At 33.5% G+C, this 26999-nt stretch overlaps 1 protein-coding gene across 1 annotated transcript; it reads left to right on the top strand.

Moving 5' to 3' along the window:
- Window positions 1-1182: 1182 nt before the first annotated feature.
- Window positions 1183-26092, top strand: LOC100372301 (QRFP-like peptide receptor). Its single transcript, XM_002730430.2, has 4 exons — window positions 1183-1563; window positions 22517-22933; window positions 23813-24028; window positions 24354-26092. Exons 1-4 carry the CDS (start codon window positions 1183-1185, stop codon window positions 24516-24518), a joined length of 1179 nt encoding a protein of 392 aa, XP_002730476.1. The 3' UTR covers window positions 24519-26092.
- The last annotated feature ends 907 nt before the right edge of the window (window positions 26093-26999 follow it).

Below are 26999 nucleotides of genomic sequence, written 5' to 3' on the forward strand. Positions count from 1 at the left end.
GAATTCTATCATTGGTAGGCAGTTAATCTAAAGTAGTGTGAAGTGATTCTCCTGGGATTTTTCAGCGATTGATTAATGTTAAATAGTTTGCTCTGAACTAATCATTCAATCGTAATGTTGTTTCCAATCTCATAACACAGTGCATAACATAGAAATATAATAGTGCCAACCACGATACGGACGTCCGCCATATGCTCGCAAAGGAAATAATTTACTGTTACTACTTTTATTATTATTTGGTGCTATTAGAATTGTCGGTCATTATGCTATAATCATTGACTGTTTGTTACAGGAAATGCACTTAAGCATACACACTAATATTTGTTTTTAAGTGATAAACTGCATTGCATTAGATAAAGATATTTGCAATGTCACTGCGAATTTGTAATGAGTGCATTTTTCTGTCCTCGTCGACATAGATTTAGTGATCCCACCCTAATTCCACTAGTAGTAATACTCCTTTTATACGGCCATTTAGATACACAATAATACTCATTATAAAACGCATCAAAAACAACGATTAACACAACTCCATATTTGTGACAGTATTTCAGGTCGAGCCTGTACACTTAGAATGTACGTTTCAACAATTTCCTAGATAACGGAATTGACATTTGTAGAAATATTTTTTACGTTATCAATGTTTTTATGCACATACGACACAAAGATTAGTAAACTACGGCGAATCAAGACAATTATAACTATAATTATATCACTGTATATTATATTTGAAAATTCTACATAAGCGATCAGTATTTCGCGCGTGATATAAAACCCGCCACCCCTTACATTGCGCGTTTTCAAAAAGTACCCAAAACCCCTACGCAGATAATGGAATAGACGGGAATGGGATATATATTGAAATCATGAATGTTTAGATGGTATGTTTTTTTTTTCATTTTATATATATAAGTGAATGAAGGTATCTACAATATATATTATATATGAAAAATCAACATAAGCTACCAGTACAGGTGATTCGCGTGTGATATAGAACCCGCCACCCCTTTTATTGCACGTTTTCACAGTGGACAGAGCACAACAAGTACCCAAAACCCCTACGCAGATAATGGAATAGACGGGATTGGGATATATATTGAAATCGTGAATGTTTAGCTGGTATGTTTTGTTTTTTTCCATTTTATATATATATATATATAAGTGAATGAAGCTGTCTACAAAATGTCAAACGAACCAACGGTTGTTGAGGATTATACCAATTTTACTGTTCAGCAGTGGAGAGACTATTTCAGGGATCGGTTTAACATCACCGAACTGCTATACACAGCCGATGATCTAGCTGTTCCTGTTACAGAACAGATCTTTTTGATGGTCGTATTCGTTATAAGTATGACGTTGGCGGTAGTCGGAAATGTATTGGTGATATGTGTTTTAACGTTCGGAACGCGCGGCTGGACAGAATTGAATATCTTTCTGATTAATCTGTCTCTAGCTGATTTGACGATGGCTATCTTCTGCATGCCATTCACCTTCCCCACGATTATGAAGGGTCACTGGATATTCGGTGATGTGATGTGCCCAGTAGTATTGTCACTACAGCAGGTACGTATTTACATCTAGTGATGCTTGCAAACTACACCCTGAAGTGAGGTTTCCGGTGAGTGACTACAAACAATATTACAAATCCGTGTATCAATTCGCTTAACACTGTTTTTATTAGAACAATGCATTACACGCTCTTGCTACATCATACAGCACATTGGCACACCAATCTGCACTAAAAGTATAGTATGGACCACATTTTTTTTATTTGTTAGTTAACTGACTGGCCAGTGCATTATACATATTTTAATCACCTGCTTACGGTACGAGCGCAAATAGTGGTTTAGTATTGTCCACAATACAATGGGGATTGGACAATGTAGCATCAGACGGCAGGAGTATCACTCATTATTACGAACAAGTGATAATAGATGGTAACCTTTTTTATTACAGAGGAAATGTGATTTTACGAGTATGTAAATAACCCTAATTGGACACGATGTCCAAGCGCGTCAGTGGACGCACATTTGTAGTTCCATACGGCCGCGATTTTAAACCCTCCCTAGCGTTGTACCGTCTCGATACGCCATTTTCGAGATTTCATTCCATATAACATACTAACAATCACAGCTGTGATTGTCGCGTTATAATATAGCATTAATTGCACACGTGTGAAAGGTTGAACAATACGTTTAGGAAATTAAATACACGAGTATATAGATATACGAATACAGAGAACGTAATGAACATAATACAAATAGAACAGTAGAACAGTGATCTTATCATTAATTGTAGAATTTATTGTTTGTCGTCAACGTCATTATCTGAAGTCATTGTTGAAAATTATAAATTAATAGAGTGATTTATTAATATAATACTGATATGTGAATGAATATACAAATATTTTGTTTTCAGTTGACTCAATTGAAACCCATGGCTCACTTGAATTATTAAAATTAATGTGATCAGGAATATAAATTATACATTTACTAATATTCGAAAGGATAATAGATCTAGACGACAGATATTTCTTTTAGTTTAAAGTCAATTGACCAAACACATTTCGAAAATTACACAGATTGGGAATATTCAACGGATGATCTGCATACACACAACTAAAGGGTGTTTTTATTATAAGCAATTGCACCAATAGGCTTTGAAAAAATCAGCGAATTAGTGTGAGATTATGCCAAATAGGCTTCTATCAATTCTATAAAACGCCCTATTTTTATGGAGTTGTCATTAACAATCCTAGAACGAAATACAATCTCTTGTGTTTTTCATTGTTACATGTGAAGCCAAATTGTGGTTGTGGTTAGCGAAAATGATGGTAGTGGTCTTTTTTTAGTCATGTTTCCATGGCAACTATTTGAAAATGTGCGAAAATCGAAACCTTGTCCTAAAGCCAGAGAATTGAATTTAATATTAAAAATAAGTAGAACTTATGCGACAATATTTGCCTATATATTTGATCTTAAGATGCTAAGTATGTAATTTACATATTCATTAAGTATTTTCCATCATTCAAAAAAGTATTGTTTTATAATAAAATAAAATACTATCACTGCATTTATATAATATACATCTAGTCCCTTGCAAAAAGTCGTGTAATTGAAAATAAATTTCTCAAATCTGACATTATGTTACCATGGTGACAACCTGGTTAATACCTAAAATCTAAACTACGTGTATATAACTCAATGTATTGTATTTTGAGAACCAAATTGTGCACCATAATAGTATTTACATATGCGACAATTTATGTTATATTCGTACATGTTAATTACATAATTTGCATATGTGTTTATGCCAATGAAGTATCGCTTTATAATAGAAGACATGATATTCTCCAAAAAGATGTGAAGTGAAAACGACCAAAAACCTGACATTGTGTTTCCATGGTTACAAGTTGAAGTCAAGTCTCCTTACATGTATACATGACTTACATGTATACACCTTGTCATACATATATCTATCCAGCAATGTGTGGGGGAAATTCATGTTGCACTTAATGTTTTAACTAGATACTTGTTTCAAAATGCTCACCTTTTACAATGGAGTGTACATTTATGGTTCACAAATGTAGTAAAATATTTAAATAAAATGTACCTTGAATAAGTTGTCTGTAAAAACTTAAACTTCAGATTTAATAATCACACCAACATGCGAACAAAATAACATACAAATCATATGACATTAAATACTTTGAGTATTTTGATAGAAACTATATGGATCACAAGATATACACACATCCAAGAGATATTCAGTCGTTCTTGAATATTAGTGTTCTTAAGTTCGTGAATAAACAATCATAGTTAATCTGTGTGGGTTCTGTTATGACAGACAATATACCACTATAGCACTGTTGCCCCTCCCCCGGTTTATGTTTGTCGTTTTTGGCAGGGAAGTCCAGGGTGGTTTGTTTTGGTCCAAGGCCTCCCCTGACGACCCACACCAAATATGTGTTATTGATGTCATCAGCGCAACATTTATCCAGAAGTTCACTGTACCATTGAGAAAACATATGAGAATAAAAGTATAAATATCTAGGTATAAAACCAAAAAACAGATTGTGCGTTTATTTACGTATTTGTTACCAGCAAATAATGGTGATGCGATGTGACCGGCTCTCCTACAGTCAGCTTGACGTATTAGAATATGAATTTAAGTACTATCCATTCAAAGTATTTATTGCAGAATTGTGAAATAGCTTTCTGATTTTTTTTTCAATATCCAATATCTGAGACACATTATATTAGCAAATATGTAACAGGAGCATGTGCAATGTTGACTTATATTCAGAATATTTCTAATCTCACGAAATCTCACAAAAGCTCTTTTAAATAACTAATCGTTAAATGACATTCTTTTCATATTGTCTGTTCAAACGTCAATAAAATAGAATGAGTCAATTAAAGTTCAGTAAATCGTCATTCCATAAGGTATGTGTTCACTTGTCTTCATCAATGAACATTGTAAGGAAAAACATAAATCCGGTCATCAAAATAATAAAATATTTTTATTTTGGTGTAATTTTGACCAATTGCAAGCAAATTTAATAAATATCACAATGATAACATCCAACATCATCGGTGCGTAACAGTATTGTAAACATCGCAAACTATGCACCTACACACAACATATATTTATCTTATGAAGTCTTGATTCTGAACTAATCATTCTACTGAAACATGATTAAACATATGAAGACAAGTAAAAAATAAAGCAGGTAATAGAAAAATCGTTTTAAATTACTCCTAAAAATGATGTATAGTTACCCAGATAAACGCGTACATGCCTTCTAGGCCTATTCGTTCGAATGACCTTCCCTTAATTTGTTCCTTTCCACATCCTATTGCTGGCATATCGCCGTTGGCTAGTCACGAATAACAACAATGGCAATCTACTAGTGAATATTGTAGACAAGTGACAGGTATATATTATATGTCGAACATATAATATAGCTAGATGATATATCGAACATATGATCAGTCGAAAATACCATTTGTTACCTAACATAGATAATAGTGCAAATTGTGTAGGAACCCATCCAAAATTTCAACATAAAGTTTGACGCGAGCTCTTTGGTAATATTTTGGTCGAAGTTTTAACACTATTTGAATCTATTATTGCCTGAATAGGCACGAGAGAGATTGCAATAATATTCCCATTCGTATTCTCACTCATGCGCCAGGTGATAATACAGACTTTTAACTGTTTTTAAGTATTATCACAGTTAAAATTTCACAGTTGGCACTGTTTCCTCCCGATAACATGATAACGGTGATTTTATTAAGATAGTATGTACTTGGTTTTATTTATAAACTCAAAATAAAAGTTTAGTACAAGTCTCAAATAAAAACACATTGACGTAGAAGAAAACGATATGGTGACATTGTTCCACAGGCAATTAGATTGTTCTTCAGTTTTTAGAAACGAGTTGATAATTATAATATCATACAAGTGTATCAATTTGTTATGGAATGAAAGACAAAATGAAAAATTCTATGACACATTTCTTACACAAGAATGCATGCACTGACGAGAAATCCAAACTTCGTATCATTATATATTATATTAGACAAATTCGCCAAAAGTAAGTAAAACGGTTTTTCATTTACAGCAGAAACCAATTTACAAGAGTAAAATATTATTAATGGTAATAATTAAACATGGATCAGCATCACATGGGTACAAGTCTTACAATATGACCAATCGTCAAACGATATTCAAAACTCCAATGCACTTGGTTGTATTTATATGGTGTACACCAAATTGCAAATCAGTGAGTGGGCTTAGTTGTTCTTGAAAAGTATTTAAAGCGTCAAATTATTTTTTTTAAATACTTGCTATCCCAAAAGCAAAGTTATGTGCTAAATGTATATGCATTAAGGTATATATGCAAAAGCAGCTGCAACATTAGGATTGTGTGAAATAGGATATTTTCCAGCTTTTTATTATTCCAAGATGCAGATCAAACCACGTGATCAGCCATTATTACACTTGTATTTGCGTGCTTCAGATTTTGCGTTTTTGGTGAATTTAAAAGTCATGTGATATGCTATAATTAGTGATATTGGTAACACGTATAAATATTTCTGTAACAATATTTCCAAAACATGTAACTGACAGGTTGCAGAACGATGTTGCTTTAAATATGGTAAGGGTTACTAAGAAGTATTTTCAAGTAATAGTAGAAGCATATTTGCAACAATTCCCAGGAAACCAGATATGTACATAAATAAATAGGTCACATAATCAGCTAATTATTTATCAAAATTTTAGTTTGTCTAAATATCTTCAACCATGTGCACAGCACTAAATGCATAACAGGTATCTTGTGTTAGATATATGCATGGTCACAATACTTGGTATGATATAAATGTGTGTTTATAATAGATGTCTTGGAATTAGAAATGTAAGGTCACTTAACCAGATTACAATTAATACCCAATTAGTATCAAATTAGCTAACAAATAATATCCAATTAGTAGTACATGTCTATCTATATGTAAATTAGATATATCACATGACTAGCAAAATCTCTTCACTCGTCTGTACAATACCCCGTTTAATATAAATCTGTACATATAAAATATTTTTCTGGGTAATAAATATATACATATATAATGAGATCACTGGACCAGCAAACCAATTAAAGTAACATATTGATCTTTGTGCACACTACCCATAAACATAATAATAATAAACAAAGTCATGTGACCTTATGTAGTTTTTAATTATGATATTTGAAATACAAATACCAATAGAGCACCAGCACAAAAATCAGTTTTCTGAAACCCAGGCCAAATAAATAGAGTTCTAAAGAAGACAACCGAAACATGTGAATAGGTGTGGTGAATTTTGAAAGGTTGAGTTAAGTGGCATTTGAATATGATTCAATATGTGCCCACTGTTTAAAAACTATCTGACACCACTTTGTGTTTATTATGGAGTCATGTATCATTCTCATGCCAATTTTACTACGTAGTCTATTGTAAGTCAGTTATGTATTGTTCTTTTACAATTGTCTGTGCTCCCATAGACTTTGGTGGAATGATGGTTAGGTATGTCATTTCTAATCTCATCTCTAAGTAATATAATTTAGCTTCTAGAAATTAATTTAATTTTCTAGCCAAGTATTTGTTCATCCAGTATAGTGGATGGTATACTCAATCATACTAATCTGACAAGAGTTGCGAATTAAATTCAGATTAATCCGATGAGTGCTTTTTGAGAAGATTAAAATTATATTTGATATAATAATTGTAGTGCAAAAATGTTAAATGGACCATTTCCGAAGTTGCTTTAAACCGATTTTGTCGCCGAACCATGCTACAAATCAATTTATTGAAGTCAGGCGCACCAGGACATATTAAAGTATGTCATCAATATAAATATGACAGCATTCTAATCAGCGATTAAAGTCACGGAGAGAAAAAAAAAGAAGAATAACTCCAAGCGTTGATCACTCTAATTAAACAGTACAATTACAAACGGCTGTTAAAGCCACAGTGAGCATTGAAAGCAGTAAATTAACTAAAGGTTTTTAAGGCACGAATGATTCTTAAAGATCTAAAAAAATGCTTCTTTGTAAATGGAGTTAAATAACCTTTGAATATACATTGATGATATGCCCCAATTTGTTGTAAATACTGCTTTGGTGTGTATTTGTATAAAAAAGGTTGCAAAAATTTAATCCCCGTGTGACGTGTTATAGGGGATGAATGGGGTTGTGTGTGTAACTGAAAAAACAATTGAGACAACCTGTTCAGGGCTTCTCCTTTTGTTCTATCTTGTTATTTGAACAAACATGAATATTAATGAGTTATATGAATATTAATTAGTCAATGAATATTAATGAGCTCGGTCACAGTGCAAATATTTTAGTTATTTGAATTAAAACATTATGTTTCACAATTTAGAAGAGTTTGAATTTAAATATGAATATATTTGAAATTCAAATGCTGCAGAATAAAAACAGAAACAAATAAATTATTGTTGCATTATTAATGTCTATTGTAATAGGGTAAATAAGACGCATTTGAAACGTTTCCGCCAGGAATATGTCCACGACTTTCATGATCTTATTTACTCGAAAAACATCCTATTTCAAAAAATCGACAACGTAATTATTTGGCATATTGTTGTAATTTATTATTGGTATCACTAACTTCTAACATGTTTACTTTCACAGTAATGAATGAACAAATAAAACTTGCAAACGATCATCAAAGTTACGACGTGACATAACTTACTTTGCGATGTTATACAGAAAAAAAAACACAGACTCGCCATGATGTTTGTGGCGCAGTAGGAGACCGGCATGTGTCCTTTGATCGGTTGGGTCAAAAATGCCATTAACCAATCAGAATGCCAGTATAAACCGAAGTTTTCTGAGTAGTAGTGATCATAAAAATTACATTGCGGAAGTAAAGCAATGTCATAGCACAATTTGTTGACATCGATTTCAGTGATTACGAATTTTAAAAGGTAAAGTAGGTCTTGAAAGAAGAATTTTCACGTGATTCGCAATAATAAAAGTTCAAATGTATTTTACCCAATCTCGCAATAAACACGTTTAGAGTAGCGTAAACTGATCGTGAACTCCGATTTGACGATGTTATATCGAAGTGGAATTTATTTTGAAAGAATTCCAGCTTGGTATTCAGAAAGTATTTACTTACAAACAAAGAGGAGCTAATTTCACAAAATTTACTAGCCGCTACCACATCGTGCGACTCGGTGTATTGTTTACAAACTATAATCCACGACTTGCAGGATGCGTGTCCGTTGGCTGGTAATTATAATAACAATCGGACAATAGTCCTGGTCGGAAGCATTTCCGTGGTGGTCGCTAATTCTGAGTGCCGGTCGGGGCCGACCACCGACGACCAGCGTAGCGAGATCTCTGAATATCATACGTGTTAAAATGACATTAATAAAGCTTTGATTGAGATTAGTATTATTATATGATGACAAGAGTTAGCCAGCACGAGTAACAACCCATCCTTTGTTATATCTTGCTATTTCAACAAAGAAGAAATAATATTCATGCTAATTCGTTTTACAAAATTAGTAATGCTTCGAATCAAATATTATAGTGCCAAATGGAGTGATGAGGTACCGTAAATAAATAATATTGTAATTAATTGTTTGTTTATTTGTACACACACAAGAGTGAAATACAACCATTTATAGTATTGTATAGTATATTATATTATAGTCTTCGAAATTGTTATATATACACTTTCAGTTTAGAACAGTCTAGGAAATATTCAATGAATTGTTTAAAACAACAAACTTTAATCTGCTTGACCTAAATTACATTAACCTAATTAAGTACTGAAAGTAAAATTATTTATCGGTGATAGGTGAGGTCATTTCTGCTCCAGTTAGTTTTCCAAATAATATTGACTTTTTTCATTCAGCGTTTTCCTGAACAAGCTCAGAAAAGAGAGAGAGAGAGAGACAAAGAATAACAAATAATAATCTTCTCATCTATATAGTATTGACATCTTATAAAAACAGCACAAGTATAAAAAGCTGAAAACCTAAAAACAATAAAGTAGAAAAAGGCTTTCAAGGTCAGAATAAATGCTGCTTTATCTATGGAGGTAAAATAATATTTTGCTTATACATATTTGATTATTTTAATTATGACCTATATATGTATGTTTGTATCATGGAAAACGATTCAGGATTGTGTGAGCAACAAAAAAGAGATTGAGATAGTATGGTCAGAGTTTTTGTGTTCTAATCTGCAATTTTAACAAAGCATATACGCAGCACTTGTGATAACAGTATATAATGCCTTAAGTTGAGTATTATGATATGATGGCAGGATAAAGTAACAGCTCATTCTTTGTTCTATCATGTCATGTCAACAAAACATGACATATATATACATCTGTGAAACAAAATTAGTACCGCTAGTATATAGCATATTGGAAGTGATATAATATCTTAAATAATATTAGTCTATTCCAAACATTCAGTACATTTTACAATAGTAAAACACTTTTATAGTATATCAGGTTATTCGTTCTTTTAATCGACTACACTGGAAAAAAGTCAATAAACTCCATGAAATATCAACATTTTGCGTCCACCCAAAGTTCACTCTGATTGACCTAATTAACGATAACATTTGGGTAATTCTATTGAAAAAAAAAATATTTGTCAGTACTAGTGATATGACGAAACCACACCTAAACACTATTTCAGTCCCAATATGCAAATTAGCTTTTCAGGGTTATCTTTGACGGGAAGTTGGCAATTGCACTCACCCAGATTGTATGGGTTCTCAAGTAACTCATATACTTTTATAAAAAAATTACTACTGTCATGAAAATCGTTTCGTCAAATACTGCTCCACACATCATCATTAATAATACACATTATATGGTATCTTTAATGAATAATTTACACAACTTTGCAAAATTTCCATGGAATTAGAAAGATTAGAAAGGTACTCATGTACATGTGTACCTGTGTTCTAAGAGTGTATTTTTCACTGTAAAACCTATCGTTTTCATGTAAATTAGTAAATCGTCGAACTTGTGACAACTGGAAAACCTGTTCGAACCTGTTCCTATATTAAATATGTGCCATGATAGGCACATTATGAAATGAATGAGCAGTAAGTTTTTGGGTGGAATGTTGCAAATTTTCTAGTTGGGGATGGCAAGTCCTCTCTTTACTCCATAGCCAGTGGAAACGATCTTTTTTTGTTTCTGCTAGTATAACATTCATGCTCACAGATAGTCATGGGTTTTAATCCCGCACTCAGGTAATTTTTCAAATTAGTTGTTATGTTGTGCATTTCAATCACCATCATTTCAAAACAATCAGACAGGCATACTCTGGCATACCTTTTTGCATTGTTTACAGTTTGCTTACGGCTTTTTTGTGGAGTATATATGATTATTGTTTAATCAAAAGCTGTTGGTAATTTATGATAATCATGTGGACTTAACGGGCGGTAGTCGTCGCGCCACGCATGCGCAAGATATATGGGTCTCATATAAATAAAGAAGGCGACTATGACTGTTGTGCAGATCAAATTGAGACGTTACTAAGCTTTAATTAAGTATTTTCTAGGTGATTAGAAGGTATCGAAGGAGTCACTAGCGGTATTTAGTGCAAGTTGCGCCCAATGGTTATCAACACAAATGTCTCACATGCGCAGCGCGCCCTTTAAAACTCCACAAACACTACAACACCACAGCCATCCAGGTCATCTGTAACTAATAATCAATAATCGTGCACCATGGGCATGTATGGCATTTCAGTTATTTGCTTTTTTAAAGTACATATATATTCCACTAACAGTGCAGTTTTTGTGGCAGTGCCATTGACTTCACATACTATACCCAACATGCAAATATAGTAATCAAATTAGTTAAGCAGACATTTCTAGTGTATGTTTAATGCATATAGTGCAAAGGCTTGTACCATTTACGAGAAACAAAATACAACACATAAATGACAGCTGGTTCCCGTGACATAGGACAAGGATTTGAGTAAAACTCCAAATAGTACGATGAAAATATTCCAGATTTTCTTGATTTCAGCTTCCATGGCAAACCAAATGGCACGTCGTGAAAAGTATACATTAATGTGCTCTGTGTGTTACATGCAGAATAATAATAGCAGAAATTTGTATTGAATTTGAATTAATATCAGTGATACTATAATACAATTGATATATTACTGAAACCCCTGGAAGTATGCTAAATAGAACACTTCTGAATATTCCTAAATCTAAGATGGCCGACGAATCACGCTACCAATCACAAATTCTCAAATTGATTTTGTAACATGTATTAGGTACATACATGCCTGTATCAAATTTCATAGCAATGGATGAGCCAACACTCAAAAAATAAAATACAACATAATTTGTAAAATGAATCCCTGAAACGAGCAATAAATTGGATATACGAATTTGCTGCTAAAATAGATTGAGGGAATATCATCCAATCACTTGTATGGGAGGGTGTACCGGTAACACGCAACATTGTGAATGCAATTGTATTATCAAATAATTTGTACTGTTACAATCATTTTTTCATAAATGTTTAATTACGAGTAGAACATTGTGTTGCAAATAGAGTATCTCTCGCTATATCAATGGGTTGTTTATTTTTTACAGGTCACTAGTGGCTATCTCAAAGATTGAAGACACCACCTTCCACCACCACTAGAATTTTTTTATTTTTTTTTTAATTTGTGTTTTATTCTCACGTGTAGGTATTTCTCCTCAAGGTTACGTTACGTTGAGTTAAAGGGTTTATGTCAAGCCATTGCTCTGATTTAATTTTCCACTCCTCATTGTACGTGTAGCAAGCCTTTAGTAAACATACATACAAGTTTTACACAATACCATTATATAGTTTTAAAAGTGTATCATAAAAAATAACTCGAATGGATTTACCGTTTGTTTTCTTTAACAAACAAATAATTGTTGTTACCGTGATTTTCATGTAGCCGATCGCTTTTCAAGTAGTTGACTGATTTGTATGCAGGGAAGCAATTGTCACATAACAGAGCAATTTACAAGTAGCCGACCGACTTTTTTTCAAGTATCGGAGCGATTTTATAGTAGACGGACTCTCATGTAGCGGAACAAATATATATATAGCCTAATGTATAAAAAATACGATTATACGATGAACACTATGAAATCACTACACTTGTTTAGTCTTAGAAGTGATATACAAACCTGCCAACCTTTATATGTATAGATATATACGTATGCATTATTATTATCAGTGGTATTATGTTTACACCTCATCATCCTCGAACTAATTACACAACTGCATTGTGCACTTTTTTTTAAATACCCGTGTGTAGTTGCATTACACCATATGGAAGGTTATTTTAATAGTCTAGAATCGTGCCAACACTGACATGCATGAGAATATTATCTATATTCAATTATAAACATTTATAATTATAATAACTTTACTTTATGAGAACCAATCTTCTTTAGGTGATTCATTTTAAAGAATTATCATTTCCCGCTTTTTAGCGAAAGTGTTGCCACGAACAAGCGAACCTTACTATGCAAAAACAGTTTTCTCCCCGTAAAATATAAACTAAGTGTGTCCACATTTAGGGTTTAGTTTTAAACTCGTAAGTGGCTTGAAATTAGAGATTAGTGGTGGTTGGTTAGTACCCGTCGAAATATTTGACGTTATTCAGTCAAAGCACAACTGAACAAAAATGCGGACACGTCGGGTAAACTGACATACAAAAACAGCGGGGATTGAATCGATTTACTTTTAGATTCAGAAAAGCATTGCTAGACATAACTTGTTTGCAATGCATTACCTAACCTAACCCAACCTAACATACCATTATTATATTGTCATATAACATACATTATTACTACATGTAGTTACATAATTTAAGAAAGGTTTGAAATAGTGGATTCGCCGGGGCTTTGTGCATGACTTATTATGTGACTATGGCGCCACGGATCCTAATCAAGTCTTTCACTTGATATATCAGCGTGATACTTCACAAACACGGGTATGCAAGTAGTTCCTTTGAACTAGTATTCGATCCGAATCAATTGTTATTGTGTCCAATGTCATGAATACGAATGGCCTAGCATTCCGTGCTAACGCCATGTATGTAAAACTACAATTTAATCGATTTGTTTCATGTGACTGGCTTAGAATAATTTTCTAATAAAGCACAGTGACATCCCGAATAATAAATTATATATACATGAATAAACCAACATTCAAAACATGATGCAACAGTTTTCACGGCTCAGTGTTTTACATCTTTCAGTTGAAGGTACAGTCTGTGTAGAGAATAAATGTGTTATTACGATTGTTGATGTTGTATATGGATTTTTTAAATTTTATTTCAATTAGTACGTTGTTTTATCAATAATAGTTTAACTATTTTGTTAGTTATTGAATTGCACTCATGGACACCATGGGAATCTAATTTTCAGCGTACAGGTTTTGGAGCGCGAAACCAGTCTCAGATATCTTAAAAAGCGCCGACTATGTGCACGTTCGATGTATTTAGATCATGCTCACATTTCATAGACTTACTTATAACTATTTATTAAACGCAGACAGACAGAAAGTGTGATGCTTTTGAATTCACTAATACGGATACAGAATAATGTTTATGTTCACCGCGGTAGCAAATTAGACCATTAATATCAGTCAGTGTTGCTATCTAGATAGATTGGTTATTATAGCTTATTACCGATGTGCTACTACGAGTATATTAATCATTGGTGCAATGTAACGTGTACATTTTCCCACATCACAGCAGTAGGAGTATTATTGCTAATTATAATTATCAAGACAATCACTAGGCATTAGTTGTGAAGACCTGACTGTTCAATAATATACACTTTTCGGATCAAGTAAGAAAAAAAGAACGAACGAGCTTCAAAAGATCGCCCAAATATTACAGGGCTTGTAGTGACTATGATATAATTTCATTTGCCTTCTGTGTCTGAGCAACACGATTCACGATCTTTTGATTACATAACCGACAGTTGAATACAAATCGCATCTATTTAACAAACGTGAAATGATATAACCCCGAGCTAATAACAGCCTTGTAAGGCTGGTAGTTGAGATGCGCATGACTAAAACATTACGTCTCCTGGGAATGGTTAGCCGCCCGCAGCATACACGCACAAATCTTTCTACACTGAGACGTTTGAGGTGATGTGAATTGCTTTATGTAAAACTGCATTATCCAGCATCAATTTAGCAATCAAATCAATTTGTAATACGTTAATCATTATGTATAATCCGACAATATTTTGTCTTCGATGACGTCAGTCAGACACAAATGATCACTTGAAAGGTCACTCGACCCAAAAGGGTCAAAGCATGTGTATTAAAGAACAGACGTTGAAAGGGTGTTTCTTTTCGTTTAAAATCATAGTTATCAAAACAAGCATTTTTGAAAAAAAGATATACATTCAAATATAACAATTTTACTAGACTGTTTTAGTAGTGTGCTCACTACAATAGAATGCAAATTTGTGCCTCTTGTGAATATTTGTGTCAATTCTTTGAATATTTGAAAGTTGGTCATTTCAAACGGTTAGGTAGACTGTAGCAGTGCACGCTAAGCATGTATATGGGTATAAAGCCTCGCGTTTCAATAGGGCTGCCTCAATAGGGCTGCCTCAATAGGGCTGCCTGCAAATTGTGTGATTATTTATTCCACAACACTAAAAAGACGGATTGACAACGTCTAATGTTCAAATGTGTTAAAGGGTGGTAGTCGTCGCGCTGAACATGTGCGACATTTGTGTTGATAAACATTGATTTTCCCACAATACAGTGCGCTCTTCTGATTGAAATCCCAAGTATGAGGTTTGAACTGAGCGCAACTTGCACTCCTTCGATACCTTCCAATCACCTGAAAATACATAAGTCAAGCTTGTTAAAGTCTCAGTTTTTACTCGTTGATATGCGCAACAGTCAAAGAGCTAGTCAAATAAATTTATTTTGCCGCAATATCTCGCGAGAGATTTCGTAATGCGTTAATCAAATAATTGATTTCTTAAGCTATATCCAAAATGCCGCCGAACAGTGATAAGAACGTAGAATGGGGATATGTTTCTTTTGTATTGTTACCTGAGCTCATTCTTATTCGACTGTTGAACGTCAGCTAGAACATACCTGAAAAACATATATACACAATGAGGCCGAGTTTTTAACATGTCTGGTGATAAAAAAGTCAATAGTTAGGGCTCAAATGTTACTGAGAGATAGGATAGAGCGCACGTGTTATGGTATGGTAACTTGTGTTATCCACGTAGAAAACGAATGTTGGTTTGTTGACGATTCACAATGTAAACAGTTCTAAGCCGAACATCACGAACAACAAACCACGTCACTGCAAAAAAGGTTAAAGATTCACATCTAGATGTCACGTGCTTTTATATTCCCAATTCAGGTTATTCCGCAACACCCACACTTTTCAATGCGATGGAGCAATGTTATGACTTTGACAATGAACAGATATAGGGAAATAGTATAATATAACAAATGTAAATACTGATTTGATTTAATTGTCATCAATACAAATGTTTCATCGCAGGTTTGCACGTATTTTTTAACTTGAATTACAGACTAAATAAAACAGTTCCTGTACAGCCTAATTGCTTATAGTAGAAATATAATTCATGAGTCTTTGTTTGTAGAATACTGTCCCGTGTTCGTGACAACATGAAACCTAAAACGTAAATCACGATTTTGCACTTCTGCATGACACCAAAAGAAGTGTTTTAGTATGGGAAAACCGTACTAATGCACGTATCTCCCAACTATACGCCAATTATAACCATTTTAACATACTAAGATAGTTATTCAGGATTTTTCGTTTTGCAGAATACTACCTCGAATTCTATAAAAACAAGATTCAAACAAAAATCACGATTTTGCACTCATAAATGTCATCAATAGAAATGTTTCTGTTTTTGAACGTAATTCTCTCAACAGTACATTGTGACAATAGAACAAAAAACACTCTCTACAATTTACCGGACGCTTTTATATAGACAAACAAGAGGCAAACATGACTGAACATTTGTAGGAGCTGTAAAACATGTTCTCGAATAGATTCCGCTGTTGTTCACCAATGCACGTGTTACAGCCATTCAAAATGAAATAGCCAAAACGCTCACATGTAAACAGACTACGAACTACTTTTTTTTCTGTTATTAACAACAACAACACTACTATTTGGCTTATCTCTATTTTCTTAACACTACGCTAACCTTCGATATCAGACAGGCTTTGTTCAACATTTACGTACTTCCAGTACACTTCTAAACAATACATGTTCAGTAGTTTCTTTGTTCCCGTTTACTGGATATAAATGTACATCATCCTACGCTATTAAAAAATATATAGAAAGTAGAAAATTAAAAGTCGCCATCAGTTTACGTTATTGATATGTTAACTACACCAACTAGTCGACTTCAACGCTATCGGAGTAAACTGGGATACACGGGAAGACCAACTATTGACTTAGCAACTGATTCCAACATGCAGTTAACTATAAATAAGTCAGGGGCTTTTTTTTTATAGATCATGGGCCCAATGTTCTCCACTACAAACAAGTCGCGTAACACACGTACGCAATAACAACACACAACCCGCATTGTGGATGCAGAAAAACAACAACAGTAGTTATAGACCCGTCTGGAGTATCGGTTCTTGTAAACGTCGGGGCATAGATTATACTTTTCAATATATAAAGTACTCTATAGCCTTGGAAAATATACGGAGCGTAATACAAATGCATTTTCTGAGTTCCACTTGTGGCAGAGGTTCATAATATTGACAGTGTGAAGTTATAAAAAATATCCGCAGGTGATCACGAATATGGATCAATGCATTAACCGAGATCTGATTTCAAGTTAGTAAATAAAGTCGAGTGGTAGCATAATTCACCATACGCACTATTTTTTCCGTTATTCTCCACAACATTTAGTGATTACTCGTGCATACATGTCGTCAACCATTACGTAGGCATGGCTGAGCATTTATATTACATGTTTTGTTTTGTTTACAAAGTAGTGTTATCCAAAACGAAGACCCTTAGGATAACTGTCGCTACAATCAGCCATATTATACATAGTTTTAATTAGTGTACAATTAAGTTAATACTAAGAAGATAAGTGCAAATCTGTATATGACCATAGTCGACATTCATGAGTGTGAAATTCATTTTTATGTTGAGTCGCTGCTGATATCATCTATATTGCACCGAGACGGTGTTAACCAATATATATTTCTACGTGCGACATTGTTAAGGGCAATACGCATTTCTGATAACTGCAGTGTATACACATTATTTAGTATTTGCTGTTCCATCTTCCGTTTCGTTGTGCTCTCGCCCAAGGCGCGTCACAAAAACGAGGTGTCCTATACAATCGATTTCGAGCATGCTACTGCAAACATTAATGAAACGCTAGCGCATAGATGGTGTGTATACGAGTTTAATATACAATAGTAACGTATAACATTGACTCAAAATATATAAAAAAGGGTGTTGCTATGGTAGGAGGATTGTTTTTTCCGCATAACTGGAGTGTAGGTGTGAACAGACACCACAAGAGATTTCTATAGACGTTATCGACACCGCTATTTTAAACAATGATACCGAGTGTGAAGAACGATTCAGAGCACGCGTCAAATCAAAAAAAAAAATACTTTCAGTAGAGGCACACCCTCAAGCAAATTTTCTATATGTCCGAGATTTTGTACGAAAAAAAATGTGCGCGAAAAGACGACCAAAAATCAAGTTTTCGGACGTTGTCATGGCAACAATGGAGCAGAATTGTTTTAAAAAAATTGTACACGTTTCTACACACATATACACACACACACACACGTGATTATACGGGTAGTCCTAGCGGACGGGGACGCTAATACAATTTGAATTGGTCATTACTGCATGACTTTATGACATATTTCCCAAAGCGTACCAGATAATTATCATTCTAATATATGAACAGAATGGTAATTTTGCAAAGAATGCTGTATATTGCTGTACAGTATAGGACGTCATACAAATTAGGTTTTCTGTAAATATGTCTTCAATGATGTACACTGTATTATTATTGTCATTGAATATTTCACGATTAATTGTTTATTTATCTCTGGTGTCAAATTTCGTTTTTTTAGGGAGGGCGAGGGGGGGGGGGTCAAGCTCAGGTTGAGATTTTCCAGTTTATCGTACAGATTAATTTATTTTGTATTATTCCGACGGATTTTGTGCAGTGAGTTTCTCTGAAACTGTTGTAGGAATTAAGATTTCGTTGGAAGTACATTTGAAGTTGTGCATTCTGGTATTTGAATGTGAAATCAAAAAAGTACCTTTGAAGTTCAATTATTTGGGCAGGTTTATTTTCGTGTAATTCTCCATTGTGGTGTTGAGGGCGCTGCACTACTCACATGCTTGATTTTCCCACGTAATTTTATTAATTCATTTATTTTTTTTGTTATTATGGTTATATGTAGATCATAAATAAGAGTAGATTTAAACATATTGCGACAATCCACGCAATCTACTGTCGTGCCAACAGTCCCAAAAAAAATTGTCTATCATAACTATTGTCCATCGGGATTGTACAAGTCATTATTAAAAAACTTCTATACCACACAATCGTGGGCTGACACAAGGTACAGCGATTGTCTGAGCAGCTACAACCGATCACTTTAGTGGCTTCAGCAGGGAGAAGCAAATTTAGAATTTGACATCGGATATTTCAGTTTAACTTTGAATCTGTTTCAGGGCATATTCTCTGTACCGTGACTGAATTGTCAATTTCAGCGCGAGTGCTTGAATAGTTTGTTGATTATAAGATCAAGTGGCTGAAAGCAATATTTGCAACTTGCGGGGACAAACACTTTAGCAATGAAGTAGCACAAACAACAGTGACCTCTGAATACATCGACAACTTGCAGGGATTTTAAATCTCCATGTAATTCTAAATTTGACACACGGCATGATCACGCTGTCTACACAATGATGCATTGTTTTAGAGTTTGACTAATGATTCGGACTTTTATCGAAGTTTAGCTTAGCAATTGCATTAAATTAAGCTCGTTGACAAACTATAGTCATATGGACATTTCCCTATATCAAATTGTGTCGTAGATAATTATTTTAATACATTGACTTCGCATTTACCAAGATGTGTCTGTTATTCGAAATTGTATTTCGCATCGAGCTTCCTGTTGAGTAACAGAAAATTCAACCGAAATCAATTAATAACTCCATTAAAAGGAGAAACCTGAAATTCAATTTTTGGAATATCATCAAACTAGTTAAATATATTGTTTTGAATTACAAGGTCAACTATTCGAAATAAAGCAATTAACTTATCGCTTAAAATGTTATGTTTTGTTTTCAATCCTGACATTTTTACAGAGATTGTTCTAAAAAGACAGTGTAGCTATACGAGATTTGTGATTTTATAACGTTAAAACGCTTTGTATGGTCATTACAAATATACCACGCAAATCAATTAATAGTAGTGGATAGTAGATGTGTTTCCGACTCGTACCACAACAACCACAGTTTTTCCCAAATACTATAGGTTCGAACCAAGCTTTACCATTTTTTTCTGTGGTTTAGAAAGAACTCACTCACTAATGCAATTCCAATGTTTGTATTACCTTTACCAAGCTTTAACTTCAAAAAATACATGATACTGAAATAATAATAAGTCAGTGAAATAATAATTTACATGTGTACGAACCGAGAAATTGCTAGTAATATGCAAATAAACTATGGCAATGACTAATTTCTGTATATGTCAAGAAAATAAGGATAATCTAAATAGAGACAATATATGTGTGTGACAAATTGAGTTAAACACGACTAAGTGAGATAAACAAATCTATCACTCTCAGACAATGTGACCCACTGTTCTGGCTGTTTATTAACTTCTGTAAATCATTAGTTTTTATGTAGATTATAAACTTGCCACAATGTAATTGTATTCATACAGAATGTAATTTCTACGCTAAGTATAATTACTACAGATAACTGAGCGTTAAAAGACAGCTACGGGGATTCTAACGATAGTCGATATCGATGGAATCGGTGTTCCGGTAAACGCACTTTAACGATGTAATACTGCGTATTTGGCGAGATTTAGCCCCATCGCGGGTTATGTGTTTTTAATGGACCAATGACATGCGGAAATCGCACCTGACTAATGTGTATATCATAGTAAATTACATGTTTTTTTTAAACCACAAATCGCAAACTTAGTTTATTCCATCATTCTAAGCACTCACACTGTGACAGTTGGATTGAAAATGAAATGTCCTATTTTTAAATACTGAGAGGGAACGTTGTGCTCTTCATCTGAGTCATGTAGCGGTGATCTCAATAACATTAACATTGAATTTCGAATGTTTTTGTTGGTTTGAAAATGTAATTTAAAAAATTGTGCACGTTCAATTGACCAGGGTTTTGTGATACTTGCTAATTTTTATTTACTGCTATTGCAATTTTATAAGAACAAACATTCCTGTTTTTCTTCGTAAATAGTGTAAAATTTCTTTGTTTCATCTACTATTCTAATTCAGTATACTATAGTATAACGATATTGTGATTAGCGTTAATTCCTTGACCTAAATTATGTTATCAATATAATCCTTAAGTCTGAGTTACCATACAATGACAGATCGGTGATTATAATCAATGCATTAAGAACAGATTTTGCAGGCAATATTGAAAACTAGATCTATCTTTGGGGAGCATCTACCAATGCTATATCAACATAATCCCGATTATTAATCTTTTGTGATTGTAATGTCAATATTTCTAACTTTCACCACGGTCGAGCTGATTAACAACTTACAAGTACTCTAGCATATCAAAATTGCAATATCGTTAATTATCATACGTCAGTTTATGGGTCGAACAAACACATATCAGCTTGACCTTCAAGATGAGAGTCGAAACAATATGTAGACTCTATTAGGCAATGACAGTGATGGACATCAGGTTGATTTGTAATCACCAATGAATTTTAATGGAATGCATTATTACCGTATTGTGGAATTTGTCAGCTGATAGAATTCATAGTATTTTTTAATCACCATTAGAATACTTGTACAGTTTTTTAAAGATTACATTTTGTAAGACATTGTCTTGATTATTTGTGATTATTTTATAATTTAAAACTTAAAGAGGCATCATACCATTACAATAGGAAACACAATACGAGTTAACAGTAAAATATTTCACGTTCTGATGTGACGAAATTGGCGTAATCATCGCTATTCCCTTCGATGCGTAGTAAATATAGTAATGTGCATAAAACATGTCACACTACATTGCCAAAAAGAACACATAAAGTTACGTATGATATTATGATTTACAAGACCCATATAGCAGATGCATATCAGTACCATTCATATACGTTTCAATATTCAGATTAACAACACTCATTGCTGAATTTGTTATTATGTAGCCAATCAAACAACTTTTGTTCACTTTCGTATTTTCGCAAATTAGTAGAACACAATAATCAGTTTCTGAATTCATTTGTTGTCTTGAAGTTGCTAGTCAATCGATCTGCTGTCACTTTTCATGTTATTCACGATAAGCTAACATTGTGTTAAACATCTTATTTTGAATATTAACATCCACATAAACAACCACAACGAATAATATTCTTTCCCATTTATAGTACATCGGAAGCATTTTACTATGTAATCCAATCGCAATAACTTGTAATATTAAATTGTCGCCAATATGTTAATATAAGATTAACATATCATTACTATGTATTTATATTCACATACTTGTGGTCATCGTTTAAACACGAGTGTCTAGCATTGTTTCAGTGGAGTAAATTATATATGCATGACTCTTAACACGTACTGTGTTTGTGAGTAATATCAGTGATTATTGTATAACCATAACTCATAGATGGGATTTGGTTTGGCGTTTTGTTATGTTTTTATATATTCCGTTACAGGTATCTATATGCGTCAGTATCTACACATTGACGGCTATGAGTGTAGATCGATACTATGCTGTTCTATATCCTTTCAAATTGAGAGTAACGAAGAACCGGGCAAAATATGTCGTGTGTCTAGTCTGGTTGGTATCGATATCCCTCTCTCTGATCCCTCTCATAACAGCACGCTCCAGAAGTTACGATCTCAACGACTTCGTGGACGCCCCAGGGGACATTGTTTATTTTTGCAGTGAGAGGATAGAGCACACCGCAGCTACGGCTTACGAATTAGTCATACTGATAATCACGTACGTGATACCGCTGTCCATAATCTCATACACGTATTATCGTATTGGTAGACGACTGTGGGGAAGAAGTTTACCTGGGGTTGCTGATCGTAAGAGGGACTTATCGCAAATGCGGTCTAAGAAGAAGGTATGAGGCATGCTTTGACAGTTGCCATTCAAATATTTTCTGTAATCAAATTCCTACATTCTCCTCTAATATATAATAATTATAATATAGCACTTATATACGCTAGTACATATAAAGTCTTGCTTTGGGAAACACATTTTTATCATCACTTGGGACTAAATTCTCGCGCGTGCGCTGGTGAAGAGCCTCCCGCTTTAATGTGTTATGCTATTTACGGTAAATTAATTACAGCGCAAAAGGTAACCTTTACGCATTCTAGTGATGCTACAACACACATTACAGGTTATTGAGACACTTGCAAATATATAAATTACTTCCTTGTTTTCTTAAATCCAAGATGGCCGCCAAACCACGTTACAATTTATACAAACGAACAACTATAAATGTACCATAGATGATGCATTCTCATTTTCGGATCAATCCACAAAAACAATTTCAGATTGCTGAAACTGTCTAGAAGTTTATAAAATAGAGAACTTTTGGTTTGGTTTTTAATCAATATGACCGGTGAAGCACGTGAACAATCACAATTTCGAAAAACAGTTGTACCAGTTTACATTAGTTTCGATTCAGCGGTTTTCAAGTCACGAAAAACATCGGTAAATGGAAAATCAATAAACCATAACAAAATTACTCAAAGCACCTGTAGGCTTTGTTCATTTACATATTATTGTAATTAAACAAATTAAACATATTTTAGCAAGGCAAGAATGGAGGTATATTATCGGTACTACGTGTACCGTTGGCCGGGTGGCTATTACATTGTAATACCGATAATCATGTATACGATTTTTCAACTCTATGTACATGTTTACTGTCAGTTTACTTAGCACTACTCAACTACTGTTTACCAGTAATGTAATATATTTTCTATTCTAGACGATAAAGATGTTGGTGGTGATTGTAGTAATGTTTGCTATTTGCTGGTTCCCGTTGCACGTGTTCAACATAGTCAATGATATTGTTCCAGATTTGTACGATGAGGTAGCTACTCAGGACATAATGAGAATAACCCAGATGTGTTGTTTACTGTTAGCCACGGCAAACAGTTTCATGAATCCATTTATATATGGTTTCCTGAATGAAACTTTTCGTGTAAGTATGGCCGTGTCACGTTTTATTATTTACGTCATCAGGACTAAGAGATGAGCTGCCATTTTAAATTTATTTTAAACTTACCGGAAGTAAATCATCATATAGCCATTGGTCCTTCGCACATTGAACTTGAAATGATTTAGTTGGACGTTGGTGATATTTGTCAGTCACGTGTTGACCTAGTAATACTAATGCATTCTGTGCCATTGAGCGTATGCAAAGCATGTGGCCTCAATACTACCTAGACACTATAATATAATCTGAAAGCAACCTAGGTTTAATAATATAATGCATTACAACATAACTTACATTATTAATTTTTCAGAAAGATTTGAAACATTTTGTCATGTGCCGACTTCGCCAAAACCGACGGCAATCCATAGTAAGCCTGGCGACAAAGACGACAAGAAAAAGCAGTAATTCAAGCGGAAAGTTACCGTTAGGTGTAACCAATGCACCAATAGAAGTAGTTGCGGTGGATCGTATATGACTTCCGTCGTCGAGAATTACGCTTGATTATTGATTATACTGGAAGTCAGTCATCGAAGCACTTCTATTTTTGAAATATTTCCGTGAGAATTGTGTGTGGTATGAGTATTAACACAGTGTCACTATAATCACGTAAACACATGAATTACCTGAAAGACACCAAGCTAATAAATATAGCATAAGCCATTACTTTTGAAATTAGTTATCCTTTAAAAAAATCACCATTGAAAAAAAAGATTTGATAACAACTGTTGTAGTCCAAGGACCTGCAAGTAGAACATTTTGTTAGAGGAATTTGTGTGAAACAGTGTTTTTTTCGGAGATAAAGGAAATTCATTGAATCCTTTGTAAACCTTTGTAAACCTTTGTAGCTAAATCGTTTACATGCACACATTCAAAAGGGCGTACGGTTTTTAGACGAACAATTTGTAATACACCGTTGGGAATAGTGTCACAATAACACAGTTAAAAATAGCGAAAGTCCGGGTCCGTGGCGGCATATTTTCAACTCAATTAGGATAAATAAAAATCTCAGCCAAATAGGTAAATTCAAAGCTACTTAAGCGAAAGAGACGTTTGACTGCCAGATACACTAATTCACGCTAATATGCCAACTTGGTTAACACAATTACGCATATTAAGAATCGAAAGAAAAACTCTCAATTTAAAATTGACCCCTCTGCGAAATGGTTCAGCCTAAACGCCTACAGTTAACATTTCCGTAATGAAGCGTTACGAATAGTAAATGTTGCTCAAAATGAGGTGTTCATTTGCATTAGAGGCTGGCATGTTTGCTATTGATTAGGAAACCCCGTTTTAAATTAGAAACACTGCGCGTAACCATTTTTTTCTGTATAACTCGACTATTGTCCCAAAAAATATAACACACGAAATAGACAAAAAATATCTATCTTTGTTATAGCTTCAATTTTCAATATTTCTATGGTGATACCAGTCGATTCTCATCCACGAGTCACATCCGTTCTGAATACTGAGGATTTCATATATAATTATTTTAATGATAGTTACCGATGACAATGTTCTTGCATGTTTTTAATATTATTATGAGTTAAATTTATTTAATAAATATTCATTCAATATTGACATATTTGGTGTGGTTAGATATATATTAATGTTACTACGTGTTGTTGCTTTTTATTATAGTCTTATAAGAAGTTATTATTAACGTGATAACATGTTATGTTATTATTGAAGTTATAATAAATGTATGATGACGTTTTCAGAAGTAGAAATTGTGAAATGATTTTTGTATTTGTTTTGAAGAGAGGTGGTCATCACGCCGCGCATAGTGTCCGATGACAATGTTTTTTGTATGTTTTTGTGTTTTTAATATTATTATGAGTTAAATTTATTTATTTAATGAATATTCATTAAATATTGACATATTTGGTATGGTTAGGTATATCTTAATGTTACTACGTGTTGTTGCTTTTTATGATATTCTTATTAGAAGTTATTATTCACTTGATAAGTTATGTGGCAAGGTATAGGTATTATTGAACTTATGATAATAAATGTATGATGACGTTTTCAGAAGTAAAAATTGTGAAAAGATTTTTGTATTTGTTTTAAAGAGAGGTGGACGTCGCGTTGCGCATGCGCGAGATATGGGTCTCATATGAACAAAGATGGCAACTTTGACTGTTGCGCAGACCAACGAGTACAAACTGAAACGTTATCAAATTTTGACTAGATAATTTATTTGGCAATTGGAAAGTATCGAATGATTCATCGACGGCAATTAGTGCACTTTGCACCAAGATTAAAACTCTTAGTCGCGATTTTCATTAGAAGAGCGCATTGGATTTTTGGAAAAGCAATGTTTATCAACACAAATGTTGCACATGCGCGGCGCGACGACCACAGCCATTTAAGTAAAAACAATTATAGCGCTCATCACGAATGAATCTGGTATGTTAAATCATGTACAGCTGCATCATATGCAAACAGGTAATTTAATTTGCTAATATATATATATATATATATATATATATATATATATATATATATATATATATATATGATGTCACAAGAACAAGAAGCTCATGACTACTTAACATATTTTTAACATATTTAGTTGCTTGTGGCCAAACAACCTGTGAAACATCTTTTATGCCAATGCATGAACATGAAAGTATTAAAAGAATATTTTCGTTATCGTCCTGAATTATGTTTAATGACATTATTTTATTTTTTATTAAATCTTAAGACATTAATGATGTAAATATTTAAGATATTTAAGATAGTGAGATATATTAATTTATTAAAACACTTATAAGCAACCGATATGACGATATTTATCAGTATATGTAGGGGTTATGAAATGAAGATTAAATATTTACCTTTTTTTCACAATTAACACCATTTCGCTATTTGTGGATTCATATATGATTACGCTGCTTCTACTAAAATTAAAACAAGGTCTTACTCAAAATAGGTCATTGCAGATTTTTTTCCACAG

This window comes from Saccoglossus kowalevskii, chromosome 19 (assembly GCF_978046115.1).
Source record: "Saccoglossus kowalevskii chromosome 19, keSacKowa6.1, whole genome shotgun sequence".
Taxonomy (NCBI): domain Eukaryota; kingdom Metazoa; phylum Hemichordata; class Enteropneusta; family Harrimaniidae; genus Saccoglossus; species Saccoglossus kowalevskii.

Excerpts from the sequence above, each read along its gene's own strand:
- LOC100372301 (XM_002730430.2), top strand. The coding sequence starts at position 1,183 with ATGTCAAACGAACCAACGGTTGTTGAGGATTATACCAATTTTACTGTT. Across the intron at positions 22,934-23,812 it reads AAATGCGGTCTAAGAAGAAG|ACGATAAAGATGTTGGTGGT; the intron begins GTATGAGGCATG and ends TTTCTATTCTAG. Across the intron at positions 24,029-24,353 it reads TCCTGAATGAAACTTTTCGT|AAAGATTTGAAACATTTTGT; the intron begins GTAAGTATGGCC and ends TTAATTTTTCAG.